Raw genomic sequence first — 13,495 nt, forward strand, 5'->3', positions numbered from 1 at the left:
TGCTGGGGCCCGGCCGGGCTCTTCCTGGGGGGGAGTAGGAATGCCCAGTTCCTACCTTGTCCTTTATTGACGTTGGAAAAAAGGGAGAAGACGATTAGGGTGGGAGGTGAAGGAGGGGAAGAGGTCTAGTTGAGGGCGGGACCTGCAGACTTCAAGGTGCCTGAGGTCCACCAATGGATATAAACATCTGTGCTTGGCTCTGGGCTGGAGGTGTAGACCCGGAACACTTCACCCTGCAGGTGGTTAGTAATCCGGGCCACGGGAGTAGATAAGGCGACGCTGAATAATGGAGGGCCTGGGGCAAAAAGAATGCTGGCCTCCCAGGCGGCCCGGGTGGCCCAGCGGTTTAGCGCCGCCTTCAGTCCAGGGCGTGATGATGGAGCCCCGGGATCGAGTCCCACGTGGGGATCCCTGCGGGGAGCCTGCTTCTCCCTCTGCCTGTGTCTCTGCCCCTCTTTCTCTCTGTTTGTGTGTCTCTCATGAATAAATAAAATCTTATAAATAAAGTAATAATAAAAAAAAAAAAGAATGCTGGCCTTCCTTCTGAATTCTGGCTTGCGTTCTGTGCTTCTTCTCGACTTTGGCCAGAGCCTTTTCTTGCCATTCAGACTGGCCTCGCTAAGGTCAACCTCAAAGCGACAACCACAGCCTTCCTCATTCCCTCCACTTAGATAAGGAAAAGCTTCTAGAGTACCTGTTTCTTTCCAATGAGATGTAAGAAGCTCAAGGATATACAGTATTAGTTTAATATCAATTTTGCTCCACCAGCTGGAGCAAAATTGTTCGGACATCTATTACCTTGTTAGACTGTAAGCCTCGAGTTTGGTCACATGTTTCCCCTAATGATAATAATTACCATTTGCTGAGAACCTCCAACATGTCACGGACTGTGCAAGTAGTTGATGTTCACTTTTTGTTTCATACGGGACACTTCTGCTCAGCACACAGAAAGCCGCAGCCCCACCTCTGACTCCAGCCACTGCTGTAGTGGCCAGTTCTGTGCGCGACTTCACGGGCCCACTTGCTGAGCCTGCGCTACGGAGGAGCTGAGGCCCAAGGAGGTGGTCTCTGCCCAGTGGGGCACGGCAGCTTGTGGCTGGCTGGCCGTCTCCCCTCGGCCCCGTCCATTTATGCACAGTTCTGGGTCTCATTTCCCACGACTTCTCAAAAGCGCCTGGCAGGACTGAGCACCAGCTGCCCGTCCGAGTGGACGGCTGGTAGCTCATCTTCCCCTTGGCTTCTCCTTCTTTCGCGTCTTCACTCGCAGGCCTGCACTCCAGCTCCCCGGGGATCACAGGCACAAATGTGTGCACCCCAGCGTGTGTCTCAGGCTGTGCCCCCCGGGGAGCCCCAGGCTGAGGCCTCTCTCAGATTGGCATTTCAGCATTTATTCTTTAGCATTTGGCATTTATTCTTTAGACAACCAAGAGTTCGGAGGGATGATCTAACTTGCTCAAGGTCAAAATAAATGGCAGAGCCGGGATTCAAACACATCCTCTCACCACATCATGCTGGCCCACGCCACCCCGGCCCTTTGCACACAGCAGCCACTTACTGACATACTTAGAAGCTGGACCAGAAATGCCATTAGGCAGATACGACACAAATTTGTTTAAACTTTCGAGCACATTATTACATTTTTAGATAATGCAGAAAGGACTGTTTCACATTACAAAAACTTCTTGGGTTGTGGGATAGATGAATGCAAATTATGTGTGTTTGCCTTTGCTTACATTCTAAAAATATGATCTGTGAATCAATAAAAGGGTGACAAATGCCCAAGGTTTCCTGTTTACAAAAATATTCATGGACAGCAATGTATTCTACATTCCATTGCTTTTACTCCTTCAAACATGAGACTATGTTGCTTCCTTATATGAGATCCTGTCACGAGGACCCATCTGAGCCACTACTGCCACCGAGCTTTATTCCCACGCTGATGTCAACAAGCAGCATGGACTGTACACCCTTCCTGCATTTTCCTCTTGTCCTACAGTCGTTTGTCCATCTCCTCAAGCGGCGTTAGGATACCAGTGCCCAATCCGAACATTCTAAAAATAGAAAGCCTTAGAAATCGATAGAAATGTATGCTCTGTGAGAAGAACAATGCCTGCTGCCCCTGCTGCTTTACAGACTCTCAACAACCATCCTTGATTTTGCTTCTCATCCATATATATTACTCTTGGGCTCGGCTCTCTCAACTACCTATCGTAAGCCATGTCAACCCCACTGACTTCTTTACTTCCCAGTTTTTCTCCAAATGATCACTGTATTCCAGCAGTCAGGGGCTATTTTACCTTTGCATTCTCTGCCATCAAATTACATGCCACAGATGTTCAAGCTGATGATTCATTTGGCCTTTTGACCCTAGTTCTATGAACGCCTTGACTCTACTGAGTGTCTCTTCTCACGTCAACAATACATACGTCTTTCTTTGTTCCACAGCTACTAGGTGCTGCTAGACACAGTATTTTTGCTGTTCCAACATGGGACAAAGCAAGATCTTGAATTCCTGTACGTCCTTAACAGCATCCCCCCTTTGAAAAGGCTAAAAGCTGGAGAGCATTTACTCTGTGCAGGGTACTGTTACAAGTTCTTTACTTTTATTTATACTCCTTAATCCTTGTCAACAAAACAAAACAAACAAAACAAACTACAAGACAGGTACTGTCATTATTCCATTACACAGAGAAGGAAATATGGATAGGGATGTTAAATGACTCGTTCAAGGTCAGATGGTAAGGGGAGGAGTCAGTATTTGCTTTTGCACCCAGGCATCTGGCTCGAGTTGGCCCTTAACCACCGTAACCATCGTGGCTACTGTGGGGCGGCCTGAGGACTAACTAAATTCATATACATAAATTACTAAGAGGAGCTCCCAATGCCAGATGGCAAGGGCCATATTAAGTGTTAACTTCTATTATTATTTTTATTAGCTGGTGACATTAGGACTCCTTGAACTTCCACTTTTTGCATACTGAGAGACTCTAGTAGTGTCTCAGGCCCTCCATCCTCAATGGGAATGATCTCCTTCCTGGCTAATACAGACTATGCCCAGTTGAACTTTACAAACTGTGATTCCTGTGCTGTCTTTACTGCCCTGCTGTGGCCTTCAGAGCCTGCTGACAGTCCATTGCCACCATGCCAGCCCAGGTCTCCAGCTCACTTCTGTTTCTCTGACAGAGAGTGAATACCAGGGTACAAATGCAGGCCTGAGATACACGGTGGATTATAGTTACCAGGAAGTTCTTTCATTCTGATTTTATGGAAACTTAATCTTGGAAAAAAGACCAAACAAACAACCTATTCCTTTGATCATTTTACCTCTTCTAACTCCCAACTCATTTATTATTTTCTCCTCATTGCCAACACTCCTTTCCCTCTGTCCTTCTCGTGCCTTCCTCCCTAAATACACACGCATGCATGTGTAGGTCCCATTTCTTCCATTTTCATAAGTGGCCCCACTGCTGTTCCAGTTTCTTGGGCCAGGAGGCAGGATTTCCCCCTTCCTTCAGGCATATAACCATCTGTTTAATATTAAATGGAAAGACCTTTCTCCTTCCATCTCTTCCTCACTGCGGCCAGTAGGATGGTCACCATGACTCTGGCTTGCTGTAGCAGCCTCTGAGCTGCACTCTGAGGTTCCAGTTCTGATCCATTACAGCCCGTGTCTGACTTTTCAGGCTCTCCTTCTCAAGCAAGGTCTTTACTGCCCACTGCAGTGGCTCCTTGTTTCTTCACTCTACCGCATCTCAAGTATACTGCTTGGTTTTATAGCTCTCTCTCCAAGGGGCCTATAACTTCTACTTGATCACCCTCTTACTCCCCATCCCTTGTCGGTGAGCCTCCTGACTGCACAGGCCATGATCGGTGTCCCATGGGAATGCCCCCCACCTCACAGTGTTTCTGGGATATCTTTGTCTTCTATCCTTTCCGATTCTGACCCACTTCCTAGGATCTCACTTCTCCCATGAACAGTGGAGATGGACAGCACCAGTCTTGACCAATCTCCTCTGCCGAACGCTTACAATCAATCCCCATTACTAAACAACTCAGGACTTACTAGGGGCTTTCTTGTGTTGATCACCACTGTTTCATGAGACTATGGTAATTACTTACCACAGGAACCATATTTCATGCTTTATAGCTCTCTTTCGGCCTAACAAAGTGCCAGGCCCTGGTAATTAATTGCCCATTAGCCGGCTGCCTAAAATGTAGCATACTTTCACTCTATTATTTCAAGTCTGATAAAATGTCAGACTTGAATCTAACCAGATAAATGCATCCACAACAGTCTTCTTATATTGACTGCAGGCCCAATCCAAGAGGTTTCTTTACAGGAGCTGTTACACTGTGCTCTCTCTAGTAGATGTCTGTACTTTGTCATTTTGTTCCTACTATTCTGTATTTATTTATTTATTTATTTATTTTTATTTATTTATGATAGTCACAGAGAGAGAGAGAGAGAGAGAGAGAGGGAGGCAGAGACATAGGCAGAGGGAGAAGCAGGCTCCATGCACCGGGAGCCCGACGTGGGATTCGATCCCGGGTCTCCAGGACCGCGCCCTGGGCCAAAGGCAGGCGCTAAACCACTGCACCACCCAGGGATCCCTACTATTCTGTTTTTAAAATAATAATTTAATATCTTTCTCTTACCCACCCAAATGGGAGAAGAAAGTATAGCATTGAACTCTTCCCACTGGCACACCTGTAGTACTCCTCATAATGGCAGTTTTCCTAATCAAGTAAGCCATCAAAGAACCAAATAATGGCGGCACCTGGGTGGCTCAGTTGGTTAAGCATCTGCCTTTAGCTCAGGTCATGATCCTAGGGTCCTGGGACCAAGCTCTGCACTGGGCTCCCTACTGAGCAGGGAGCCTGCTCTTCCCTCTCTTCCTTCCCCTGCTCATGCTCTCTCTTTCTCTCTGTCAAATAAATGAAATCTTTTTCCAAAAACAACAACAACAATAACAACAAAAAAATAATGAGTCAAAATGAAATTTCTTGTACATCTTACCTCAAATTAATTTTCTGACAAGATGTTCAAGAGGAATGAATGACAGGAGAGTTCAGTTTCTAATTTTGCTACCACATGAGTGCTTTTCATCTTTTTGATATATTAGTTTTATTTCTGTGCCTTCTTCTATTGTGATAGTTTTCTTCATATAGTGTTGGAATACTGACGAGATTGGACACTGTATACCTTTTTACAAGTTAGCTCCTTATATGGGAATGTTTATGGTGCTCTTATTCCCCCAAGAGTCCCCTGGTTAAGAAAGTCCTCCTGAGGTACTAGGAGTTACCACTCATTTACCACTAAGGAAAGAAAAAAAAAAAAGAAACATCCCTGGAAAATTCTTCATTTCTTCTATTCAAACCACAGAGATGTAGGAAGAAATAAAAATCCCTGAAACTCCTTTAACTTTTTTTCTTGAAGTTATTCTTACTTGGTGGAAGTCTGCTTTGTGGTGTGTATGAAGGCAAGATTCTGCAGTCTATGAATTTTTCCCAGGCCTTTTTTTTTTTTTTAAAGAGAAGATGACGTTTCTCCAGATGTTTTTCTGGGTAATTATTTTTAAATAAACAAAGGAAAAAAAATAGCTGAGTCTCTAAAGCAAGGCAACATGGCATCTTAGAGCAAGCCATACACCAATAATATGTTCAGCTTTGAGGTATGAGGGAACATAGTATTGCTGGCTTGGATCTTTAGGCTAGGTTCCCTCGCTATGTATCTTTTTGTGTGGTTGTTCCCTATCGTAATTACTCCCGGGTCAACATGAGGCTCCGGAGCATGATCATGCGACAGAGGACACAGGACAGACATGTGATCCAGTCTGTTCTCCAAAACGTTTCCTCTTTAAGTTTAGATCTTAGGAAAGAGCCAGTCTCTGACACTCAGGCAAGAGCTTGATATCTTTTCCCATCAAAGGTCAGCAGAGGACACGGTGGCTGCATCATTACAATTCTTTTTACATGAAGTTTTCCATTTAATTAGATAAAGGGAATCTGAAATTCCTTCAAGATATCAGACATCTGGAATTTCCTTAAGAGATCTATCCATTAGTCGCATCACTTGCATACTTTAAGAAAGTGCTCAGTAGTAAGAGATTTTGCCATTAAGATGTAGGCTTTCCAACTAAATTGCTACAAGTAAATAAACATGTGACGGTGGCTTAGAAATCTCATGAAAAGTGATGTCACCTTTATCCTCTCATTTGTCATTGCAAATGTCACTTTAGGGTGGCCCGAAAAGGAGCCTGAAACACTTGTCTCAAGAGTCAGTATCTATTCTCAAGATCAGTCAAAAAGCAAACTTCTGGTGCTGATAGGACTATCACTAGCATCTGCTGCTAAGACTTAGCGCTTAAGTATGCACTTCACATTCTACCTGGTATTGGTATGTGTTATTTTTTAAAACTTACATCAACCCTATGAGGTAGGTAATATTATCTCCATTTTACAGAGCAGGAAATTGAAGCATAGAGAAATAAGTTCCCTTGCCCAAGGTCATACAGGAGCTGTGTGCCAAAGGTAGGGTTTGAGTCTCATCTGACTGCAGGCCCAAACTTGCCAACACTGCACTCCACTGTCTTCCCTAAGACCAAAAGCCTCCTTCTACTGAGTTCTTCCTAAGTAGTTAGGATCAAGCTAAGCACTTTTCAAATATTATCTCCTCTATTTCAGGGTAAAAATTTACCTTTTTTGAACTAGGTTTTTTTTTTTTTAAAGACTTTATTTATTTGAGAGAGAGAGAGAAAGAGAGAGAGAGAGAGAGAGAGAAGCAGACTCCCCACTGAGCAGGGAACCCGAGGGGCTGGGTGAGGGGGCTGGATCCCAGGACCCTGATATCTTGATGGATCTGAAGGCAGATGCTTAACCCACTCAGCCACCCAGGCACCCCCTGAGCTAGTCTTAATTGTTTTCTAATGAAGCGCTGAGTATACATAAACTAAAGCAAACCTCTTGGTAATTATCTAGTGAAATTAGATTCTCAACATAAAGATTCTGTTGAACTTCAGGTCAGAAATGTTATCAATCCAATATTGGATTTGGATTATTTTTTTTCCCCATTTCCCTTAAATAAAACCAGAGTATGTTATGGGGCCTTGATCAATTGAAATTTGGTACCATCAAATTTTGCTGTGGCTTTTACCTTAAAAAAGATAGCCCTACAATCGAAAAGAAACATTTTCTTCTCTAGCTGGGGAAAACCTGCCTTACCGCTGTATATAAGAGTTATTCACACCACGGTGGTCCAAGTCGTGGCTGAGAGCAGCAATCAGCAGGGCAAGTATCTCCAGGTCAGTCAGCTTGTTCTGTGTGACCAGAGAAGTCAGAGGAAAGAAAGAGAAAGACAATTTGGTAAAGTTCATTATCCTACCTCTTTTCATCAATCATGTATTTGTTTTTCTGAGTGTTTTTCACATGGGATTCTTTACAGTCACAGAGGACTCATGCTAGAATCCTACTTTGTGGGGAACCAGCTGTACTCTGTCTTCAGGGTGGGATTATTAGAAACGTCATTTATCAACAGAGAAGGTTGAAATGCCTCTAACAATCAGTAATCTGTCCACCTCCTGTAAAGAGCATTAACTTTTCATGATCTCTCTCTATATATATATGTGGAATCATCAAACTAAACTTTAAATAATTGCTATCTCTCTGCCTTCTAACTCCTGAAGATTCTGCTGCCTTCACTCCCTGCTGTTAGTTGCTACATCCTTCAGGAACACAAACAATATGAGCAGTAAGCAAAACGACATAAAAAAAAGAGGATTAGGAATGAAAAAATCTGCCTTTAAAAAGTTGCACAATATATTCCAAGGCCAACCATAGTTATTTTTGTCACATCTGCCATTTGTATTATTTGTACTACTTGTCTCCTTTATCAGTAAGAAAACAAGTTGAAATCATCATCAGCTCTACTCTGCGGGAACCCTTAACATTCTATGCAGTATGTCTACAACGTTAGACAAAATCACCATTTTGTTATTCTTCATAAAAACAGCAAGGATAGTCTTCAGTGGTATAATCCTGGTGACCTTTCTATAGCCCAAAATAAGTTTATCCTAATTTTTATAAATGTTTGCTATGGCAGGAAAATACTACTATGGTATTTCATATGGATTCGTGGACAACAATCCCTTCTTTTAGCTCTAGCCAGTTAAAATGTGCAGCCTATGGAAGGAGAGTCAGAGAATAATATTTTTAGAATTTCCTTAATAAAAAAAAAGAGCATGGAAGCTCTGAATTAAACACAGTTATGTGATGGATGCCTGGTATCACTTACCTAAATAACTAGTCGATTCTCACTGAAGTTAGAATCTAAGAACAGAGGTATGGATAAAATTTGGCCTGGAAAGGAACAAATTACTTGAACGTTTTCTGCACTGATTTTCCTTGAATACAGGGTCTGGTCAATGTATACGATATTAAAGCCTTTTCCATGAAATACTACTTAAAAAATTTAACTGAGTGCTCCAGAGAAAATGTGATAGAGAATCCTGGACTTACCTATGAAGCCATTTGAGTTTTTTTTTTTTTTTTTTTTTTTGAGGAATTCTACTGTGAAGCTGGTTGAATATGAACACAAGAAATTTGATACTTTTTCTCATACTGTAGACATTTCCTCTGGAGAAAGTATTTATTTGCCCAAAGACTACTAAATTTAACATGAAGTTATTTTAAAGATTTTTTAAAAATATGCCATATATGTTACATATGAAAGAAAATTAATACCTAAGTATTTTGCCATGCTAGTTTTCTTCAATTAACAAGCTGTAATTTATTTTGTAAGTGACAATAAACAGTATTCCAATCATTGTTAGTGCAATATTTAAAAAAAAAAACCTTGAAAAAATATGCTGTAAATTTTACTACTAAAGCAAGAGGTTTTATATATAAAAACAGCTCTAAAAGGTACCTGAATCTTGCCGGCCTTTAAAGCAGCAAACATGCACTGAGCTGTATTAAAGGCGTGTCTCCAATTATGATAGGCAACATTCTTCCTGTAATTCTTCTTAACACTTAAAATCCACCTGCAAAGAACCTTTAGGAAATAAAGCGTAAGTAGTAATAATGCTTGCTAACACGTATCACATATTTACTCTGTTCCAGGCACTGTAGGAAGCATTTACATCTAAGCCTTGGACTGTGGGGGAGGTACTACGACTTTGAAAATTTCACAGATGAGGAAACTGCCATTCTGAGTGGTAACTCGCTAAAGGTCACATTGCTCCAACGTAAAGGGAGAGGCTAAAATTCAAACTTGAGCAGTTAGACTTCAGAGCCCACCATGTTAACCACCATGCTAACTACGTGAGACGTAAAACGCAAGACAGCTCTAGTGAAGGTATTTTTGGCATGGGTGAGGAAGGTACTGACTAGCTTTTTAAAAGATACTGTGTCTCGTGTGCCATCAAATAGTCAACTGTGTACGAATTCACGAATTCACGTGTAGAGAGTCATGGAAATAGCCACTCTCAAGTTCTTCTCTACTCCCACTTTTTAGTTCTGCAAAGGTATTCGGTGCAAGGCTGGGGAAGTGGACTGGGAGCTGAGATAGAGAGCAATGTCTGAGCACAGAATGGAGCTCCAAGTCCTGATGCCATCAGGTCTTTTGTTCCTTTTAAACTACACTTAAGTATTCAGGCAGAGTTACTGCTTGCTTACCAAGAAGTAATTTTTAAAGATATATATGCAAAATAAAGCCCAGAGGTCCCTATGAAAAAGACGTATTTTAAAAGACTGGGGGGGGGGGGCGGACAGACCAGAAAATCTCAAAAGCTGGGTTTAATTCATCTTCCAAGTAGTGTATTCAATAAAATCCCCAGAGATGCCTGGGCCCCAAGCATGGTTATTTTTTGTTTGGGTTAGCATCAGAGTCTGCCTCTCTTCAATTCTGAATGATTTACTATGCTTTGGGGGATCTGTGAGAACAAATATGTGCCTCTTCCTCAGTATATCACTGGAGATAACCTCAAACACAAAGAACATTGCCCTCGGGCATGGAAAAAGTACCAGGAAAAAGAACGTTGCTTTAACAACATTCAATACAAATGACTGGCTGCAGAAGTAGGCCAAAAACAAGGTTTCTTCTTTGTTGGTAGAAATTGCTTATATAGGGTTTGGTAGAAAAATCAGTGCTTTCATAACCCTCCTTTTCTTTTCAGGTCTTTTTGTTCCTGTTCTATTACGCAGTTCACAGGGAATTCTGATAACGAGCAAGCCAAATGTCCCCTAGCTCTTGCACCTCCAAGTCACCTTATTTAGCAGAGGATTTCTGTGTGCCTAAGACTGACATGTGTTAATCCCAAGTGCAGTTTCTTTCATCATGACTATTTCTGAACAAAATCAGCTAGAAAGAGGATAGTTTCATCTTTTTAGCAGAATTAAGAGCTCTAAACTTGCTTCGATGTGCATAGTTAGAAACTATATGTGTATAGTTAGAAACTATAAAGCGTTAAAGAAAATTACTGATGATGAATTAAAGAATCAAGGAAAACCCAAAAATTTAACCTATGAATATGTCTCTTTACTAATCATAAATCTGTAGATATAATTAAATGTGCATATAATCACAAAATGTGGAATAATGACCAAAATGACTACAAAATATTAATTCCTGATGGACTATTCTACTATCCTTGTAATAAGATGGGACTAAGAGAAATGGGTAATCCAATGGGTACAGTAGTTAGGAACTAGATATAAGCACAGTTTTGGGTTCTATTATCAGGATGACTTTTTTTCATTTTTTTTTTCAGGATGACTTTTTAAAAACATTTCTCGAGTATAGTTAACACATAATGTTACACTAGTTTCAGGTGCACAACACAGTGATTCAACTTCTCTATACATCATGCAATTCTTGCCACATGTATAGCTACCATCTGTCACCATACAGTGCTATTATGACATCATTGACTTTATCCCCTGTGCCCTTAATCATTCCATAACTGGAAGCCTGTATCTCCCATTCTTCTTCACCCATTTTGCCCATCCCCCCAGCCCTCTCCCCTTTGGCAACCATCAGTTTGCTCTCTGTATATACAGATCTATCAGGATGTTAATAGCATTTAGGAAAATTATAGTCAGATCTGCTCAGTGCTTGGTGGATATGCCTGGCATGTTCAAATCTGCAATATAGTCTTTTGTAAAGGACTACTGAATAATTATGTGCAAATTGCATGACCCTAGGGAGCATGCTCAATACACTGATCAGTCTCCAACAATGACAAAGGCTTCCTAAATCCTGAGTGGCAGACTCAAGATGCTCTGGGACAAAAAGAAGAAACAGAAAACAGCTCAGTTTCTGCCCTCAAGAATCTCAATCAGAGTGAAAATAATAAAAGTGTACATACAAAGGAAATAAAATCGAGACCACAAATTGTCAACAGTATTCCAACGGGTATGAAGTCAAACCTAGGATTGAGTCAGACTCTGAGGAAGTGGGCTGTAGCAGAAAGTGGAACAGCCTTGTTAAGTGGGGCAGTCCATTCAGGAGAGGAATGACACGTCAAAGAGAGAAGGTGAAAATTAACGTATGCAGATGTGTTCAAGTAGAGTCAAGAGTCTGTTTCATAGGTCCGCAATAGTAATGGTTGTGATGTTTATAGGAGAGTCACTCAAGATTTGGAAGCCAAGAAGAGACATGAAGATTTGACATATCTTTCAGCTGAAAATATTCTTTGTTGTTGCAGCTTCATGATCTCCAGTAATAACATTTTAATTTTGTCACTCTAAAATTATACTGACAATAGTATCTGAAATAAACATGAAAAAAAAAAACAAAACAAAAAACAAAACCAACCATGATAGGAGAGTCACTAAGGGGAGGAAGGCCAATCAGAACGACTGTGATATTCAAATTGGTGTTGGCCAGAATCAGAATAGTAGTTATTCAAACAGAAAAGGAAAGTAAATGAATGAGACCTTTAAGAAAAATATCTGCCTAATGAACAAAAATTCAAGAAAAGGTAAGAAAAAGAGTTGCTAAAAGAAATTCTGAGTGACTGGGGCACCTGAGTGACTCAAAAGTATCCACCTTTGGCTCAAGTCATGATCTCAGGGTCCTGGGATGGGTTCCCTGCTCAGCATGGAGCCTCCTTCTCCCTCTGCCTCTCTGTGTGTCTCTCATGAATAAATAAATAAAATCTTTAAAAAGAGAGAGAGAGAGGAACACATACGCATGCATACAAATAGTCATATCGATGCATGTGTCATTCTCACAAGACTCTCACTGGGGAAGTCATACCATTATCCCCAATTAACAGACTATGAAACTGAGAATTTGAGAGATTAATTGCTTAAGGAAATAAGAGCTAATAACCAGTAGAGCTGTAACTCAAAATCCATGATCTTTCTACTCTTCTCATGCTATCTGAATTTCTTCATTTGAGAACAGGGCCACTAACAACAGGCCAGAGAACCATTCTTGAGAGCTTCTTGAAGTAATCAAGTAACATGATGTCCCTTAATCAACATGGCTCTAAGATGAGTGAAGTATTATTAAATCCACAGACAGTAGTTCTTTGTTTTTACCCAAGAGTAAGATAAACTTTGGCTAAATTTTTTTCAAGAGATTATTTATGTGTGTGTGAGAGAGAGAGAGAGAGAGAGAGAGAGAGTCACAAGCAAGATGAAGGGCAGAGGGAGAAGCAGACTTCCCGCTGAACAGGGAACCAGTCATGGGGCTCGATCCCAGGACCATGGGATCATGACTGGTGGCTCAGTCACCCAATACTTTGGCTAAATTTAAGAAAGAATACTCCAAGAATACCATAAATGACACTGCATTAACCTAGTTATATTAACCCTTCATTTTCATTCCTAATTTAGGCTTTTGAGAGCCTCTGCTGAAATGAATACTTAGCACAGTGCCGGGTACACTGTATATGCTAATAAAGTTTCATTTTATGAATTCATGGATTGCTAAATAGTAGAGGCTTTCAAAGGATTTAAATTTCCAGACAGGAAATCTATTTTTGATTTTTTTAAAAATTTATTTATGATAGTCACACAGAGAGAGAGAGAGAGAGAGAGAGAGAGAGAGGCAGAGACACAGGCAGAGGGAGAAGCAGGCTCCATGCACCGGGAGCCCGATGTGGGATTCGATCCTGGGTCTCCAGGATCGCGCCCTGGGCCAAAGGCACGCGCCAAACCGCTGCGCCACCCAGGGATCCCCAGACAGGAAATCTGTACAAGACTAGAAATTCAACTGTCCAGAAAAAAAAAAAAAGTAACTTTGAAGGCAAATTACTACATTTTCCCCCTAAACAATCCTTTCTCTTTCCCCCTTATTCTTTGATGCTATACACTCAGCCGTTATGGAGCTCTCCCCTAGTATCTCCGGATGGGTATTAGAAGATACTGACTGAAGTCTCGCTTTTTTCTGAGAGGTAAATAAGGTAATTGGCAGGGGTTAAAAATCAGTTTTCGTCATCACCCCATATGGGTAGCCACTGTTCAAACCACAAGCTTGGCCTCTCATCAA

General features: G+C 41.4%; 1 protein-coding gene across 5 annotated transcripts in view; it reads right to left on the reverse strand.

Moving 5' to 3' along the window:
* The window catches only part of PDE5A (phosphodiesterase 5A), a 133,519-nt gene that overhangs the window by 23,169 nt on the left and 96,855 nt on the right, over positions 1 to 13,495 (reverse strand). For all 5 annotated transcript variants that reach the window (XM_077882466.1, XM_077882465.1, XM_077882462.1 and 2 more), the window contains 2 exons: positions 8,924 to 9,049; positions 7,222 to 7,316 (listed from right to left, as the gene is read on the reverse strand). In XM_077882466.1, coding sequence (XP_077738592.1) covers positions 7,222 to 7,316; positions 8,924 to 9,049 — 221 coding nt within the window. The remainder of the gene's footprint in view (positions 1 to 7,221; positions 7,317 to 8,923; positions 9,050 to 13,495) is intronic.

The sequence above is a fragment of the Canis aureus genome, chromosome 33 (assembly GCF_053574225.1).
Source record: "Canis aureus isolate CA01 chromosome 33, VMU_Caureus_v.1.0, whole genome shotgun sequence".
In the NCBI taxonomy this organism is placed as follows: Eukaryota; Metazoa; Chordata; class Mammalia; order Carnivora; family Canidae; genus Canis; species Canis aureus.